At 56.5% G+C, this 18,344-nt stretch overlaps 2 protein-coding genes across 2 annotated transcripts; one reads left to right on the top strand and one right to left on the bottom strand.

Moving 5' to 3' along the window:
- The first annotated feature begins 271 nt into the window (after positions 1 to 271).
- On the top strand, positions 272 to 8,914 carry CATSPER1 (cation channel sperm associated 1). Its single transcript, XM_068556158.1, has 14 exons — positions 272 to 328; positions 375 to 869; positions 956 to 1,373; positions 2,289 to 2,501; positions 3,228 to 3,341; positions 3,520 to 3,676; positions 3,920 to 4,011; positions 4,159 to 4,302; positions 4,467 to 4,530; positions 4,686 to 4,758; positions 4,896 to 4,956; positions 6,393 to 6,468; positions 8,617 to 8,731; positions 8,888 to 8,914. The coding sequence occupies exons 1-14, from the start codon at positions 272 to 274 to the stop codon at positions 8,912 to 8,914; spliced, it is 2,106 nt and encodes a 701-aa protein (XP_068412259.1).
- Positions 8,915 to 11,812: 2,898 nt separating this feature from the next.
- Positions 11,813 to 13,262, bottom strand: CST6 (cystatin E/M). The gene is made up of 3 exons (XM_068555267.1): positions 12,976 to 13,262; positions 12,323 to 12,448; positions 11,813 to 11,971 (listed from the first exon to the last, which is right to left on the bottom strand). Exons 1-3 carry the CDS (start codon positions 13,213 to 13,215, stop codon positions 11,888 to 11,890), a joined length of 450 nt encoding a protein of 149 aa, XP_068411368.1. The 5' UTR covers positions 13,216 to 13,262; the 3' UTR covers positions 11,813 to 11,887.
- Between the last annotated feature and the right edge of the window lie 5,082 nt (positions 13,263 to 18,344).

The raw sequence follows: 18,344 nt of genomic DNA, 5'->3' as shown, positions 1-18,344 counted from the left end.
CCCTTCCCCTTTCTTGACCTCAGTTTTGTCCTTTTACATTGAGGAGGTTAGACACACTGATCCTTGATTCTGGACTGTAGCCCAGGAGGAGGCATTTGGGAATTAAGCCTGCTAAGGGGCCTGTTTGTGACATCATAGAGGGGAGAATTCCATGAGAAGTCAGGCTTTCCTAGAAGCCCCAGTGCCACGGCTTAGGTGAGAAAGGCAATCCAGGAAGGGCTCTTAGGCCCACATCTTGAGCTTTCCTCATTCCAGGGTTCACAGCATAGTCATGGATCAACCCTCGATGGCTGAAAAGGCTCAAAGTGAGGCAGACACTGATGACTCGGTTGTGTTCTCTCACCCCAGCTCACCAACCACACACCACAGGCCAGGCCATGGTGGAGTCCACCGCCATCACCAAAGGGTGTCCCAACCCCATGGTGAGTCCCACCATCATGGCATATCCCCTCATCGTGGTGGATCTCAAGACTTCCATGACAATGCCTTCTCCCACCATTCCCACCACTCCCACCACTCCCCCGACCACGGTGAGGCCCACCATCATGGTGGAGCCCACCACTCCTCATCCCTCTTCCCGGATACTTCCCGTGGCACTTTCATCTCCCACCATTCCTATGGTGAGGACCACTTTGATGATGAGCACCACCACGGTAGCAGGAGACATCATGGGGGGCCCCACCAACACAGGGAGTCCTACCACCATGGGGGACTCCAGCCACACAGGGAGTCCTACCACCATGGGGGGCCCCACCAACATAGAGAGTCCTACCACCATGGGGGGCCCCACCAACATAGGGGGTCCCACCACCATGGTGGGTTTCACCACCACAGTGAGGTTTCCCACCATAGTGGGCTTTATCACCAAGGTGAGCCTTACTACCACAGAGACTTCTCCCACTCTGGTAGCCCTGCCCAGCACAGGGAGGCCCATCACCATGGCGGGCACCATCAGCATGAAGCCCATCACCACAGAAGGCCTGCCTCCACGGGGTCCTACCGCCATGACGGGCACCTGCACGGCCACCGTGCCGAGCACCACCACGGAGAGCACCAGCACGGCGCACAACCTCGTGATTACCTCCTCCGAGATCACCGCTATGGGGAGCACCGTCGTGGTAGCTCCCAACTCTTTGGCCCATACGCGTCCCACAGCATGGCCTCAGCCTCCCTCGCCCCTGCCTATTCTCATCAAGTAGCCCCACAACCTAGCAAGCCAGACAGACAGAGCTCAGCCTTCAGCTTGGCTCGTTCCCTGAACACAGTGCACTCACACCCTGCCCAGACCTCCAGCAAAGTCCACCCTCAGGGCTCCTCCTCTAAAACCTCGGAAAGCTGGCCCAAAGAAGACGAGCAGATTCAGAAGCGCAAAAGTGAGTCTTGGCTCGCCCCCCCACCCCCCAACTCCACCTGCCTGGCCCAGATTCCAGACCTGAGTCAGGCCCTGCACGTCCTTCCGCAGATCATGAGGCTTGCTCTCACCTGCAGGTGTATCCCATTGGCTATTCACTCGCCTGACTGTTCATCATCCAATCTTTTATTCCTGGAATTAGGCACTTCTCCAGACTGTCGGTTGTTGGTTCATGCAGTCACTGCTTTATTCATTCGCATGTTCACTTCTCAAACATTTCCTCTTCTCTAGTATGAAAGCTGGGGGTGATCACTTATACAACCAATCCCAGACTACCCAGTGAGAGGGGTCTATCATCCGTATCAGAACATTTACCACTGTGGATTCTGTTCGTCCATGTTTCCGCCACTGAACTGTGAGCTTCTTGAGGCCAGAGGCTGGAACCAGTGCCTGAATGAGGGCCTGGTTAGAGGGCAGGGAGGGACTTTGGCTGTTAACATATGATCCCCCAAACTTGGCCCCTGGTATTTCCGTAAACATGGCATCAGCCTCACAAACAAGCAGTGAGGGATGAGTGTCTAATTGTTTGTGGGCAGAAAAGGCAGCCAATGGGGGGGGGGGGATGTTTCAGCTGCATCTTGGAGGGAGAGGGAGAGTTTACCAAGAGGATGGGGTGGCGAGGAGGATCGGGTCTTCCGTGTGTAAGTTGCCATGTGACTAAAGAAAAGCATGGAGGTGTAGGAGCGTGAGCTCAAGCAGACCCCAAATCCCAAGCAAGCTGGCATCTGTCGGGGAAGGAGTCAAGCCTGTGGCTCCTATACCAGCGCAGGACCAGCTTGGAGGCACCCGAGTGAGCTCATGGCAGGCAAGCCTGGGAGGGAGACCGGATCCCCGTGTCCCCTTCCCCCATGGGCTTGGCTTTCTGGCCCTTTTACAGCTGGCCGAGCCCCACGAACCCACAAGAAGCTGCACACTGTGGACCTCTTCTATTCGTTGTGGGAAAAATTAAGCCACCTCATTTGGGGCCTTTCGAGAATGCTCAGGAAACTGACTGACTCCCTGGCCTTTGAAGGCTTCATCGTCTTCATCGTCTGCCTCAACACCATCATGCTCGTGGCCCAGACCTTCGCTGAAGTCGAGGTCCGAGGTGGTAAGAGCCAGGGAGCCCTGTTCACATGGAGAAGGCCACTGATGTTTTCCCAAGCCTCCCGGGGGCCGGACCACGTGCCGGGTGATTTATTTCATTATCCCATTTGATCCTCACCCTGGGAAGTAAGCGGCATTGCCCAGCAGTAGAGTGAGGCTCAGAGAGTTTTGCTGAAGTCAACCAGCCCGCCAGAGACACAAAAGCCCAATCAATTTGAGGATATGCTATTTTGGACTATAGCCACCAGGTGGCGCATCAGCTCTAAGTATGCTGCTTTGCCGGAAGGATGCCCAGAACCCAGGTCGGCTGGAAGGGCCAGGAGACTGTGCAAGCAGGAGGCCCTGGAGGGATGAGGGTGGGAAACCTGGGAAGATGGTCCCTAAAACCCTGGGGAGCAGAGTGAAGGTAAGGACCTGCCACAGGGCCCATAAACTAAGGAGAGAAGAAGAAGAGTGATGTTTCTTGCAAGCTGTTTCAGGCTCCATTCTAAGCCCTTTACTATGTGAAAAGCATTTAATGCTTGTGAAAATTCTATCAGGCAGACTGTGATTATCACCATTCTATAGGCAAGAAAAGTGAGTCACAGAGCAGTTAAGACACACAGACATTGGGCAGAGTCAGGTTCTCCCTAAATGGCTGAGGGTGAGGTTCCAGTGGGGAGGAGGAAGGAGGGGCTGGGTTGCTGGGGAGACCCCTGAGTGAGACTCCCCTCCCCCCTGTTCCCCACAGAGTGGTACTTCATGGCCTTGGACTCCATCTTCCTCTGCATCTACGTGGTGGAAGCTGTGCTCAAAATCATTGCTCTGGGCCTCAAGTATTTTTTGGACCCCTGGAACAACCTGGGTGGGTAGGGATGGGGCGTGTGTGTGTGTGTGTGTGTGTCTGTGTGTGTGTCTGTGTGTCTGTGTGTAGTGGGAGCCCCTGAACTGCCCAGGGGCGACAGGAGCAGGGGGTGTTGGCGCTGGGAGGTCTGTGAGCCTGGGCAGGAGCCCATGACACCCAGGTGCCCCTGTTTCTGTAGATTTCTTCATCATGGTCATGGCTGTGCTGGACTTCATGCTCATGCAGTTCAACTCTTCCTCCATGCGCGTGGTCTACAACCAAAGCATCTTCCGCATCTTCAAGGTCTTCAAGAGCCTGCGAGCCTTGCGAGCTATCCGGGTCCTGCGGAGGCTCAGGTCAGCGGACCCACAGCTGCCCACAAGGAGGCTGCAGACTCCAGCCTGCTTTTCCTGCCATCCACTAGGATCAATCTCTTTATTTTCCAGAGAGGGTCTGGGACACCCCCCACCCCAAGTCACTAGCAAATCAGGGACCTCCCACCCCTGTAATCAGCAGTCTGAAATCTGTAATCAGCTCCGGTTGCTAGACACAGATCCCCACCCCACTGACTCAGCCTCTCTCTCAACCTCTGCCCACAGCTTCCTGACCAGCCTCCAGGAAGTGACCGGGACCCTGGCCCGGTCCTTGCCGTCCATCACCGCCATCCTCATCCTCATGTTCACCTGTCTCTGTATCCTGTGCCACGGGGGCTGGGCTGGGAGAGTGAGGTGCCGCAATGGACGGAGTTGGGGGGAGGGACCAGGAACTGGGGGTGGCAGGGAGAGAGGAAGAAGGGGAGAGAGGACCCTGTGAGCCTGGTTTGGTCCTCAACAGCCAGTCCTGTTCTCTGTGGTGCTCCGGGCACTGTTCCGCTACTCTGACCCCAAGCGCTTCCAGAACATCTTCACCACCATCTTCACCCTCTTCACCTTGCTCACCCTGGACGACTGGTCCCTCATCTACCTGGACAGCCGAGCCCAGGGTAGGGCAGGCCTCAGGCTGGGTGGAGGGCAGGGGCTGGCTGGGTGGGCAGACCCTGAGGGCTCAGTTACCCCATCTGCAAAGTGGGGCTTCTGAGGCTTGCTGGCAGGGGTGTGGTGAGGACCGGCAAGGAACTCACAGCTCGAACGACCCCCTCTCTCCCAGGTGCCTGGTACATCATCCCCATTCTCATGATATATATCATCATCCAGTACTTCATCTTCCTCAAGTGAGGCCCCCACGCCTGTGCTCCCCAGCTTCACTTCCCCCAGCCTAACCCCGGGGCATCCCCTCCCCTCCCCTCTCACCATGGTTCTGCCACGGTGAACCCAGAGGAGGCTTCAGGGCCTCCCCTCCAGCCTCCTCCTGTCTCCACCCCCCCAGCCTGGTGATTGCCGTCCTGGTGGATAACTTCCAGGTGGCCCTGCTCAAAGGCCTGGAGAAAGTGAAGCAGGAGGTAGTGAGGGAGTGGGGCAGGGGGACCAATCAGGAAGGCACGGGGAGGGGGACACAGAAGCTGGAGGGAAGGAAGGGAGGTGCTCCAGGGATGGGCAGACATGGGGCTCTGGCAGAACTGAGGCCTCTTGTTCGCAGAAGGCCTCCCAGATCCATGAGAAGCTACTGGATGACTCGCTGACAGAACTCATCGAAGCAGGTACCAGTACCCCGCTTCTTTCCAGGCAGGCACAGAGCTCCAGGCTCAGCTTATGTATGTGTTTATTTACTTATCTATTTATCTATCTATCTATTTATTTCTTTATTTTTGGCCACGCTGTGCGGCTAGAGGCGTCTTAGTTCCCCAACCAGGGATCGAACTCAGGCCCCGGCAGTGAAAGTGCCAAGTCCTAACCACTGGACCGACTGCCAGGGAATTCCCGAGGCCCAGCTTTAGAGTCTTAGAACCTGACACTCAGGAGAATTTTCAGAGCTTAGAACTTTGGTCCAAAAAGCTCCGCGACTAACCGCCAACAACCAATTAAACTGATAGTCAATTCTTGAAAGACCCATTTGCAAAACAACTAATTAGCCAAATTATGATTCACCAAACGTTCGTTTCTGTTAATAACTTACAAAGTTTATAGCAGTTGGTCTTATATGAGGTGGTTTCAACTGCCTTTGAGGCTTTTGTCAAGGTGTTATACACACTCGTCCAGAGTCACTCAAAGTGTCTATAAGAATTGAGAGTCTATAAAAATGAAGTTTTCTGTACATATTCATCTTTACACACCTGACCTTCTGGGTAAATAGATTTTGAGCCAATTGCTTTGCCTCCTGCTTAAAGACCTTCAGAACTTTAGAATCTGAGCTCCAGAATCCCACTCTTAGGATCATCAACACCAGAGGACTAAGGGCCCTCAGGGGTCACCTGGCCCCTCACCTGCCCTCTCCATCATGAACACTCAGTGCAGAAAAGCTTAAGCAAAAAGAGGAATTAACTGTCTCAAATTATTAGGAACTTGAGAGTGCATGGGCTTTCAGGAACGGCTGGATCCAGGACCCAATGATGGTTGAAATTTGGTCTCCTTCCAGCTCTCTGCTCTGTGGCTCTCTGTGTGGTTTTGTGCTTAGGGTGCTCTTCCTTTGTGGTGGGAAAGTGACCACCTGCAACTCTAGTCCCAAATCCTCACAGTTTAAGTATCCCAAGCTCTCCCAGCAGGGGTCCTCTTCTCCCGGTGGTTCAAACAACGTCCCAGAAATGAATCTCCTTGGCTCAGATTGGTCACCTGCCTATTTCTGAACCAATCGCTATAGCTGAAAGGATAGGCTATTCTGCTTGGCCAGGCTTGAGTCACATGTCCTTAGAGCTGGGGGGTGGGGTCAACCCCAGCTAGGCAACGTGCACCGAAAGGGGTGGGAGTGGTTCCCCAGGAAAATTGGGAGACTTTTACCAGAAGAAGAGGGAACGCCTGCTGGATGGGCAAACAAACAAACAAAGCACACTCCATGCCCGGAGAAGCAATCTCTTTGGGGTCATCCTGGACAAAACCCCCTTTAGCTCCTGTTCGACTATCTCCATGACACACGGGGTTTCCTCCACCTTCTCTCAATCCAGGCAGCGTCTTGACCTCCTCCTTCTTTCCCTACATCCAGAGCCTAAAGAGGTGATAAGTGGACACACCATACAGAAGCAGCTCATTGAGAAAAAATTCGGAGCCATGACTGAGAAGTAAGGAGATGCAAAGGGAGCGGAGGCCTCAGGTCTAAGGGGAGAGGTCCGGGGGCCAGACCGGTGGGCTGCCGTGGGAAAGGGGCATTGCCCGCCTCTCTGGAAGGGCGGTAGAGCCCTAAGGCTTATGTAGAGCCTGTGGGTGGGATGTGGAGGCCTTGACTGGCTTCTGCTCACTCAGAGTCACCTGGTACCACCAAGAGAATCCCACCAGCAGCACCTGAAGGGCCACGAGAGCCCCTCTGAGGCCGAGGGCCCAGGGCAGGGCAGCGGCCAGAGGCTGCAGGAGCAGGGGCTCTGCTCATCTTTTTGCTCCAGAAGCATCCCTGATCCTTGCTCTGGGCCAGGTTCTGCGAGGACTCCAGAGGCCCAAAGAGGACACAGACTAGCACCTGCCCGTGAGGGCCCCCCTCTAAAGACCTTCGCGGGGCCACGTAGGGTGGGTGGACTCCAGCTGGCTTCAGGGATGAGGAGGGTGGGTCGGGAAACAGCTTGGTAAAGGCCTGGGAGGCAGATGTCAACGCGAGTGGCCGGCTAGGCCAGGATAGCTGGGGACTCGTGGCTGTGCTCATGGCCAGGGGTCCTTGGCACAGACTCCTGTGCCCTGGCTCTCAGGCCTGGCTCCCCAGAGAGCCTTCTCCCCGAAAGCTGGGCCCCGCCCCACCTCATCCAGACCGGCTCCAAACCAGCCTGACTGCTGGCACCTTCCAGGCTCTTCTTGGGCACCGACAGAGCTTGAGCGCCAAGCCCTCCGTGATCACGGCAGCCCCGCCCCACACCTCCAGCACATTCTGGCTTTACGTACAGCACAGCACATACTTCTCCACCTTCAGGCCCTTGCCCACACTGTTCTCTCTGCCTGGAATGTTCTCTGGCTGCCAACACCAGGCTCAGGTGATCAAGAGCTGGAAAAGCTGAAATCCAATCCTGCTGTTTCATCTCCTGGCCGCCCTCCTGGCCGCCCTCCACCCTCCACGTTCCAGATCCTCGTACCTTGGCCTGGGCTGGGCCTTGGCTCCTCTGTGATGCTTTCCCTGGGGGTTTCTAGGCCTCCAAACTCTTCTCCACTGGCCCACCTCCACCTCCACTGAGAGTGGTCGTTGTTTTTGTTGTTTTGTTTGTTTGTTTGAATCTTTTTTTTCTTCCTTCCTTTTTCTTTTTAATGATTTAGAGAGTGATCTTTGTTAAAAGTAGTTTTGGCTTTCCCTGCCTTCCCCGAGTTTACAGCCCTACAAGGGCTCCTGTCTCTCTTAGCTTAAGATCCGGGCGCCCTGCTTTGACCTCCCCTGGATGTCTCCACCTTGAATTCATCTGTCCCGAGGCCCACCCCCGGCCCCCAGTACGCTCCCCGCTGCTCACAGACCTTGGCGCACCAGAAACCCGGTCTGAGCTCAGCAAACCCTCAAGTGTCTTTCAAGCTCAGCTCAGTGACGCTTCCTCCAGAAGCCTTTCCTGATCCCCAGTACTTGGGTGAGGTTTTCCTCCTCTGGGCCCCTCAATGTCCTCTGTTTATACTTATCACAAGTGTAAAGACCCTTGGTTTGCTTTCCTGGCTCTGCCACAGACTGAGCTTCTTAAGGGCAGGGGCTGTTTCTTATTTGTTTCTTTGTCCTCGGAGCACCGTGCAGTGTTCATTGATTTCAGGGTTATCTGATGGCTGGATTGATGAGACAGGCTGGCAGTGAAGGAGTTAATGAATGGGTAGTGGGTGGGGCTGGGGGGTTAGGTGGATGGCTGACTGTGAAGGGGTGGGGGGCGGGGCCAGGGAAGAGCAGGTGGATGGATGGATAGGTGAGTCGAGGGAAAGGGTGGGGTGGTCCCATGGGTGAGGCAGTGGCTAGACAGACAGGCGGGTATGCGGGTAGGTGGTTGAGTGGGTGCATGAGTCAGTGTGGGGTAGCTTGGACGGATGGAGGGATGGGTGGTTTGGAGGTAAACAGTTTAATCATCAGAACCCCCTGTGGTACCGGCAGCTGGTGGCAGCAGGGGGCGGATATGTGGAAAAGGAAATATACCATGGAGGAAATATACACACAGAAAAGTGGTGCCGTGGCTGGAAATGGAGGCATGGGGTGCTGTGAGTGGGGGGGAGAAGGGGGCTCTGGGGGCTGAGATGGCCCAGCCTTGCCTCCCCCAACCCGCCCTCAGGCAGCGGGAGCTCCTGTTCCACTTCCTGCAGTTGGTGTCCGGGGTGGAGCATTTTCAGCAGAAATTCCGCTCCCAGGCAGCTGTCATAGATGAGATTGTGGACACCGCATTTGAGGTGAACCAGGCGGGACCTGGGAGGAGCCAGACGGAGGGGGAGGGCACTGGAAGCCCGGGCCCCAGAGGCTTTGCCTGGAAGCCGCCCTGAGTAACAGTGGTGTGGGCCTCTGGGAAGCAGAGGGCCGGCGCCATCACCTCCCACCCCACCCCGCAGGCTGGAGAAGAGGACTTCAGGAAGTGATCCCCAGAGTGGCAGCCCGAGTCCAGACTTCAGCCTCTGGCAGGCTCTCCCCCGGGTCGGCCCAAGTCCCCATCTCTGCTGGAAAGATCACTGGGCCTGCAGGGCTGGGCCCCAACAGAGTTTTAAAACCCCAGGTGGCTCCATGTCCTTACTGGCTGGGCCGAGGCACAAGGGAAACTGTGGGCCTGCACGCATGTGCGTCCTCGAGCGTGTGTGTGTGCGAGTGTTTCAGGTGAAAGGCTCTGTCCTTGGATCCCTCCCTGCCCCACTGGGGCCTGGCATCCTGGCCTGGCAGGGCCTTAACAGCAGCCAGCGGGGTGACGTGGAAAGTGGGCCAGGCTCAGTGCTGGAGGGAGAGGGAGCGGTCACCCTGCTTTGGGGACGGAGGCCCGTCTGGCCCAGGAGACAGGAGAAAAAGAACAGGCTGGGACAGCCCACGGTTGGGGCCTGAGGGACCAGGATGCTTCAGAAATGAGGTCTCAGAGCCCAGGCCTACCGGCACCGTCAGCATCCAGCACAAGGGTGCCAACTCGATGGGGACAGCCTGAGCTCCGAAGGCAGAGGTCATCGCCATACCCTGCCCTGCCTGGGGTCAGGCTAAAGAGCCTCAGTGAGGGGAGGGCGGGTGGAGGCTGCTCAAGTCCTTGTGGCCTCGGGGTGGGGGGCGGGGTGTGTGTGGAGTGGACAAGCCTCTGTTAGAGGAAAGCAAGGGATGAGTTCCCCTGCTTTCAGCCTGAGCCTGGGCAGGATGCCCAAGATGGCGGCGGGGCACTGAGCACTAAGTCAAGCTGGAGCCCAGCCAGAGGGAGGTCTCCCACCAGATGGGAGACCCACCTCACCTCTAGCAGAGTGAAGCTGGAGGGAATCGGGGACGGAACCCGGGAGTGGGAGCTGAGAGGTGACAGACAGTTTTGCCAGCAGTGGTGATGTCTCCGGGCCCCCGGACAGAAGCAGCGTGTCTCCTCCCTGGCCTGGCCGAGGGTGCGGGCTGGCCCAGGGCCTGGGCATAGACTGTGCGGAGGAAATGCCATCTGGGATTTGGGCACAGATTCCGGGGGTGGAGAGGCCACCCGGCCTCACCCCACCCCACCACCTCACACACTGATTCAACAAGCATTTCCTGCCACTTCTCACCCTGTGGCAGCCACTCAGGAGGCTCCTGCTCGGTGGCACACGGGAGCTCTTGCAGCGGCAGCCCCTCCGCAGGCCCCCGGGCTGTCTGCGCTGCCACATCCAACAGGCTTGAGCCGCCGGGAGGCTGGAAGTTTTCCCTCCATCCCTCACTCCTGTCAGACTCAGCCCCTCAAGCTTCCAGGTGGGAGTCAGTTTATTTGCCATCTCCCCATCCCCACCCCATATGGTCTCCTAGGGCCCTAGAGGGCAGGGCCTGGGAGCTGGGGCTGTCCCTCATTAAGTGCCAGCATCGGCAGGGAGCCAGGCAGGCATGCGCAGGCCAGGCGGGGCGGCCGGGCCCCGGGGTGCCCACACCTCGCGCTCCCACAGGAGCTGCTTCCTGCCCGTCCTGTCTCAGGCATGGGTGTGTGTCTGTGCATCTGAGGAACAGCTCCGGCTGGGGCAGGTGTGTCCCTGGGGCTGTGGCTTTTGGGGTGTATTCTCCAGGTTATCCTCGGGATGGGGGTGTTGCTTCTGAGTGTGTGTGTCTGTGTTTCCGGTTTGCTAGGTTATGTGTGTCTTTCTCTGGATATATGTGTGGTGTCTGGGAGCAATCTGAGGGTGCATGGTGGGTTTGTGTGTGTGTCTGTTTGGCGTCTTGAGAAGTTCTGGATGTGTGTGTGTGCATGTGTAGTGAGCGTTAACTCCAGCCACAAATTCAGGTGCACAAAAAATGTTCCATCTCTTCTTTAAATGACGTTGAATTGCAACTGTCCCCTTATCCCTCCTACGGACAGTGGATTTGACCTCGGTCCCCTTGGCGCTCCCTGCCAGCCCCTTGCAGGCGTCTTGCTCAGGACAAAGCACTGGGGAGTCCTTCTGGCATGTGGTCCACAGTGTCCAGCCTTCGTGGTCTCTTGGCCTGCGGGGGCTCTGCCATCTCTGGGCCACATGCTGGTATAAGAATCTCACAGGCTGGGGCTTCCCTGGTGGCGCAGTGGTTGAGAATCTGCCTGCCAATGCAGGGGACACGGGTTCAAGCCCTGGTCTGGGAAGATCCCACATGCCGCGGAGCAACTAAGCCCGTGAGCCACAACTACTGAGCCTGCGCGTCTGGAGCCTGTGCTCCGCAACAAGAGAGGCTGCGATAGTGAGAGGCCCGCGCACCGCGATGAAGAGTGGCCCCCGCTCGCCACAACTAGAGAAAGCACTCGCACAGAAACAAAGACCCAACACAGCCATAAATAAATAAATTAAAAAAAAAAAAAAGAACATTTCTTTAAAAAAAAGAAGAAAAAAAGAATCTCACAGGCTGAGAGCTCAGTGTCCTGGGGCCAGGCTGGCTAAAACTCCCACGCGCCATTCTGAGTCGTCTTGGCAACTGAGAGGAAGCAGAACTCAGGTGCCGCTCAGAGTCTTCACTGGCTCCCGTCCCTTTCCAGTCTTGGGGTGTCATCCCTCTCCTGTGACTTTGTCTCTGAACCCATAACTCTGCCCATATTGGGAGTCTCTGGAGGTTCGTTCCTCTACGTCTGTGATGCTGGGGTGTTCGGGGGACCCCAAATTTGGGAGCTGAACTTTGCACCCTTAGCACCATCTGGGCTGAGACAGCAGAAGCTCAGCTGTGGGTGGTGTGGGCACCCTGTCAGCTGGAGGGGGCTGTTGGGAGCTGCCGAGAGTGGGACTGGGGAATGGGAGAGGGAGGAAGAGTGAGGCACTCAGAAGAGACCAATGCAAGAAGCAGTGCTAGCAATTTATTGCCACAGATATGGTCTAGGGACCTGACATGCCCTCCACCGATGTGCCCACTCCTGCCCAGACCCGCCCGCTCCCTCCCTCCCCCAAGCCCACAGGGGTCTACTACAGGGTCACACAGTCGTGCTTTAGGAGTTGGGAGGAGTTCTGCCAGGGAACCATAAGGATCTCAAAGTCACAGCGCAGCTTCTGCAAATAGATCATGAGGAAAGAAGGAGGGGTGAGCCCAGGCCCCAGGCCACCTGCTCCCAACAGTCAGCCCTGTGCCTGCGGTACTCTGGGATGCAAGAAGGAACATCAAGTTAGATGCCCAGGACCAGAGCCCAGATCTTTCCAGCCCAGCCCCTCACTCCAGGGGAAGCCCCAGTCTGCTCCTCTCTGCACCCTCGCCCTGGTCTCAGGGCTGAGTCATCCAGAAGGCAGGGACAGGTTCAGCCAGACGTCAGCTCGGCCAGCCAGACCAATTCAAGCTGTACAACCTGAGGGCCCGGCTGCTGGCCGCTGGCTGAGCAGATGCCTGGCTGGGGGCAGGGCTGTTACCTCCTGCTGCACCCCTCCGGCCAGGGGGCAGGTGGTGAGGTCTATGTGGTCTCCAGCCACGGCATTCTTCCGGCAGGCCGTGCTCCCCATCTCCACGGTCAGGTAGTACTTGATGCCCGCCACCAGCTGGGGCAGAGGTGGGGGCAGGTCAGGGGTGCCGGGGGACAACCTTTGACCTGGACCTCTCACCTCCCTCTGTTTGCTCCCATCTCCCATTACCTTCCCTAGGACATATCCAGCACACTGCCTTTGGGATTCAGGTCTGGGATGGGGGGAGAGGAAGGGCGGGGAGGGGGCGGCAGGCAGTTCTGGTGGGGAGCCCTGGGGAGAGGGGCAGAGCCTGGGCCACGCAGGAGGCTGAGACCCAAGTCCACACAACTGCCCCATCTCCCTCACCCCCCCCTCCCCAACTCGCCCATCCCGGCAGGGACGAATGTGAGGCTAGTGAGGTAGCCGTGTGAATTCAGGGTTGGATCTTATCCGAAATTTAGATATTCTGTTCCCCAAGAAGTTTTGGAATTAATTGGATTTTGAAAAATATGTTGTATTAAAATGCCAGGCTGATTACTCTTGTGTCGCCCCCTCCATCTGCGGCCCGGCTGGGGCCGCGCTCGCCTCCCACGGCCCCGCCCCGCCCGGCCGGCCGGGCGCACCTGGCTCTGCGCCCGGAGGATGGTGGTGTCGCGGAAGTAGTAGATGCTGTTGCTGCCCATGTTGTAGGTGGCCATGGCCGCCTGCGTCGCCTTCCGCACCTGCGGGTCGTTGGGCGACAGGTCCTGCCGCTCTCCGACCTCGCGATCCCCCGGCCGGGCCCGGGCGTCGCGGGGCAGCGCCAGGAGGTAGAGCGCGAGCAGGACCAGGCCCAGCGGCAGCAGGAGGCTCGGACGCGCCATGGTTGCCGGCGTCGGTGTTCAGCCGCGGCCCGCGCCGCTTTTACGGGCTCCGCGGCCCCGCCCGGCCCCGCCCGGCCCCGCCCCCGCCCGCCGCCTGCCTCCACCGGCGCGGAGGGATCACCGGGCCTGGGCAAGGCAGCCTTCCGGGCGCCGAGGGGGACAGCGGACAGCCCCAGCACACCTGTGTATCACGACGCTGCGTGCCCTCCAGGCACACCTAGTCCAGTGAGGGAAAGGGCAAGGACAGCCCCCAGCAACAAGTGCCACCAGTGGGACAATTCGCAGAGGCCCATCACATGTGAAATACCAACAACAGCTACCAGCAAGCTCTTAACTGTCTCCACTGTGTAGCCTTGGAGAAGTTACTTCACTCTCACGGCCTCACTTTCCTCCTCTGTGAAACGGGTTGCTGTGAGGATTCAATAAGTAAAGTGCTTAGGGGAGGCCAGGAGCTGTATAAACAGCAGGTAAGTAGGAGACGTTACTGCGCGGAGCGGGGCACTGTTTAACCCTCACGACCAGCATGATGTGGGGATCAGTAATGTTTCCACTTTACAGAGGAGTAAACAGGACAAAGAGGGAACAATTGATTTTGCCCAAGGACACCGACTGGTAAAGAGTAAACGGTGACACTGGCTTTTGAGCCCCAGCAGTCTAACCCAAATCTGTGCTCTCAAGCCAGACTGAACCCAAAGGATGAGAACTGGCCAGAAGGAGGTGTGGGGGTGGTCCCAGCTCTGCCATTTACTGCCTGGGGGACTTCCAGCAAGTCCCTGGACCTCTGGGAGCCTCAGTGTCCTCATCTGAAGAAATGTGACAACTCTTGTCTTCTAAGGTTGTGCTGACAATAACGGCCCAAGACTGGGTCACCCATAGGTAAACTGGGCCTATGCTGGAGGTACCAGCAATATAGGGCTATGATGTTTTTGGGAATAATCTGACAATTAATCTATAAAAAACAGCATTGAAGTAGTCAACACGGGAAAAGTCTGGCTTTTGTTGGAATTTTTTAGAATTAGTATTTTAGAGTTCAGGGTCGTTTGTACTTTTAATCACTTGTTGCCAGGGGGAGGTGGGGCTTTTTGCTCCTGGGACACAAAGATCTTATTAGTGCTTAGGGCCTCCAAGGATCTTACCTGAGGTTTGGGACAGGCTGTGGTTTTCAGTACCCAACTAAGTGTTGGTGCTTAAAAGTGTTGGTGCTTAATAAGTGGTAGCTATGATTGTGATGAATATTATGAGAAAGCATCCAGCATGCCCCCCGCCGCCCCCACCAATTCTCGGCCTCTCAGAATCCCAGGGCCAGGAAAGGCACTGATTTCTCCCAGGGAGACCAGGACCAGTGTGGTCACTGCCCAGTCCAGCTACTACCCCACCCCCTCAGCCCAGCTGTGAAAAACAATCTTTGGATGCCAAGGGACAGTCTCAAGTTTGTTGTGGGCTCAGGTGTCTGCCTTAAAGGGACAGACCCATTTGTGTGAGAGCTGGCAAGAGCCTGGCTTGATGAAGAGGCCAAGGTCAGGCAGGAGCCCAACCTGAGAGAAGCTGGGAGTGGGGGAGTAAGAGGCCCAAGCCCGCAGCCCAGGTGAGAGGTGGAGAGGCAGCCCCAAGTGGCCAGGAGTCTCCTCAGGTTCTCCCGGATCTGCTCTCCTGTTACTTGGAACTCAGCTGTGGCCACACTTAAACTCCAACAGCTCCCTGGGAAATAAGCCAAGGCCCAGTCTCTGACTCACCAAGGGCCAGGGGGTCCCCAGCTCACTTGCCCCTACTCTACCTGTTATTCCTTTGCGCCGACACCAGCAAATCTTTTGCATGCCAACCTAACAATTTTCAAAGACTTTTCACCCACTGGTCTGTTCTCGTAAGCACCCTGAGTTAGTAACCATCATGCTCATTTTGCAGATGAAAAAAGTTAATCAGAGAGGTCAGGACACTTGTCTAAGGTCACTCACTCAGCTAGAAGTGGTGTCCTGGTGAGAAAAGAGGGATGGGGAAGGGAAATGAACACTTATCAGGCTCCTGATATGAGCCAAGCCTTGCACCAGGGACTCAACATATGTTCTCTCATCCTCATAACAGCGCTGCAGAAGCAGTGATTATTACTTCTTTTTACAAGGAGAAAATGCAGGGTCAAAGGGGAAGGGTCAGGGGTGGGGGCTGGGGGGCAACCATGTGCCAGCATCCTAGTGTGTGACTTCTGGACCGCTCCACAGGGATATGAGGTCTGCTGTGGTGGTGCGGGTGCCCCGGGAAGGGTTTTCCCAGGGCTGGGTCTCATCTGGAAAAGAGTCTTAGCCTGGACTCCATTCATGCTTAGTCTGGACCACTCTGGCTTCCAGAAGGAGGCCTGGGCCAGGTTTGAGCTCAGATGGGCCATCCCCACTGGCCACAGGACACAGCTTTCAGTTTTGCTGTGATCCAGACATCCCAACCCAGGTTGCCCACGGCACCCCTCTCTTGTCCCTGGCTGATGGGTCTTGCTGACCAGGGTGGGCCCTTGATATCCCCTTCACCCCGGGATCACGTCACCCCGGGCCTTCACGCTGCTCCCAGAACCCTCTTCCTTGAACCTTGAGCTGGGCCGCAGTTATTCCCTGCCCAGGGCTCGTCTCCCCTTTCCTGCTGGATCACGTCCTGGAAAAGGGGCTGTGTGGCAAGGAAAGCTGCGATCCGACCATGATTAAAGCTGCCCTCTGGGGAGGAGCTCTCCCAAGTGCCCTGGGTTTCGCGTTCATTAGCTGGTTGAATCTTCACAAACCTGCGCCAGCTAACACAGGAGGAGACTGAGGCTCCGAGCAGTGAAGCAACTTGTTCCAGGTCACACGGAAGGAATTGAGCACAGAGCCGGGCCTGGCGGGCTCTTTCAAGCTACCATCCGTCAAGGCCAGAAGTGACAGTAGAGAGAGCCCTGGGTCCCTGCGGGGAGGAGTCAACATGAAAGGGGGTTGCACGTACTTCACATGTACGCGTGTGACGGTCACGAGCACGTACTTCACACCTTCTGGGCTGCCACTGGGGCAGGTGGCGAGGTGAGTCTTGGGCTTGGGTTTGCCCTGTAGCCTCTCCCTACTTCCTCCCCAGGGGCAGCAGGACCCCTTCAGGACCCCGGAGTGCATGGGTTGGGTCCACCTCAAGCTTTGGGGCAGATCTGGGAACTCATGATAGACTGGCTCAGGGCATTAAGCTCTGGCTTGGGCGCAGCAGGGAGGGGGAGCACCGGGTCAATATTTGCTGACTTCCAGGCCCACCCATGTCTCCGGCCAGGCACATCCTGTCGGGCAATGTGGGCTGACATCTAGATAACCTGCCTCCTACCCACCCCCACCCAGGTCTGCTTTCTCCAAAGTTCTAGGCCTTGTTCCCTTTGTCCTGCTGGCTGAGGCGGGGCTGGGCCTCTGAGAGGCCAGTGTCACAAGGAACATTCCAGATGCCGTTGGTCTCCTTCGGCTCCAGGACTGATGCGGGAAGTTGGGTGCGACGCACAAAGAAGACCAGATCGAGGGTTTGGGGCCCACCAACCTGTCACAGATACTGCCTGGGCCTGAGGGTGAGGTGAGAAGGCAGGCTTCAGCCCCTTCACAGACAAAGCCTGTGCGTGAGGCAGGGAAGCCCGTCCCACAGGGCTCCACCGGGCGGCCCCCAGCAACCAGCAGGGACAGGAGCCGCAGGAAGGGCATCGTGGAAGATGAGCAAGTCTCCATTACCTCACAGAGTGCCAGTAACCATGTGGCAGTACCAAGGCTGAGCAGGGAGAGGCCGTGGCCCTGCCCAGCCCCTGCCTAAGCACACCAGGCTTGTGTGACAGCATCACAGCACATGGGTCAAGGCTGAGGGGACTCCAAGGTGACCCTGGACCCAACCAGAGTAACATGAAAAACACAGTATGGCCTGAAACTCCAGGGACAGCCCACATTACCACCTCAGTCTGGTCTTCAGACTGGCACCCTCCCAGGCAGCAGCCTGTTAACACAAGCTGGGCCCAGCTCCGGCCACCTGGTGACCTTCCAGGGGAGCTTCTCACACTTCCCAGACCCAGGCTTGCACTGAACCTTCATCTCTACTAATAACCATCATACTTTCTGAGTAATCATCTAATTGCTCGATCCTCGGGTCTTTATTTTTGGTTTCCCTTTTATCTTTCTTCTACTGTTCTGAGATATAGCTAACGTGCAGAGAAGTACACAGAACGTATCTGATCACCACCACACAGGGCAAAAAGTGGAAACTGCCACTCCCAGCCCCAAGCGGTCCCAGGCATCACACCCGCCTCCCTCCCCCAGAGGCAATCACTCCCAACTTTTTTCTTTACCATCGACTTTTGCAATAAGCATTTTGTTTTCCTCTAGTTTTACCACCCATGGAGATCCCTACATAGGGATCCAGCTGGGGGCCCTTATAGACAAAGCTGCTGTGAACAGTCGCTCAAGTGCTGGTGCAGGTGTGCGCGTCCTCAGTCACAACCCTGGGAGCGGAATTGCCGGCTCACAGGGTGGGTCTTCGGTTTTACTGGCGAACACCCTTTTCCCCAACTGTTCATACCAATTTACACTCCCACCAGCTGGATATCTGTTCCTGTGGCTCCACTTCCTCATCAGCACTTGGTATCATCTGACTTACAAATTTTTGCCAATTCCGTGAGCGTATAATGGCATCGTGTTTGCATTTCTGACTACGAATGTGACTGAACACCTTCTGAGAGGCTTATTCACCACCTGGGTATTCCTCTGTGGCTGCCTTCCACGTCTTCTACCCATTATCCTGTTGTGTTGTCTGCTTTTTCTTGATTGCAGCTCTGAACGTGCTCTAGAGAGTCCTCTGTTGTCTGTGTGTGTTGCGAATATTTCCACCCGTGGGTTAGGCTCCTCACTTGCTTTACAGTATCTTTAGATGACTAATGTTTCTCTAATGGCGTTGAATTTATCAACTTTTTCTTAATCTTTCCCTACCCTGAGATCGTGGAAATCTTCTCATATTATCCCAATGTTTGTATTTGTTATCTGTCATTTGTCTCCTCACCAGACTGTAAGCCCTCTGAGGATAAACAAAGCTGCTGTGAACATTCGCTGAGGTGCCGGTGCAGGTGTGCCAGTGTCCTGAACAATGCCAGCACTGCATCTGATCCTTACAAC

Source organism: Eschrichtius robustus, chromosome 11 (assembly GCF_028021215.1).
Source record: "Eschrichtius robustus isolate mEscRob2 chromosome 11, mEscRob2.pri, whole genome shotgun sequence".
Taxonomy (NCBI): domain Eukaryota; kingdom Metazoa; phylum Chordata; class Mammalia; order Artiodactyla; family Eschrichtiidae; genus Eschrichtius; species Eschrichtius robustus.
Note: the sequence above shows the minus strand (reverse complement) of the source record. Positions and strands in the feature narration are given on the sequence as shown.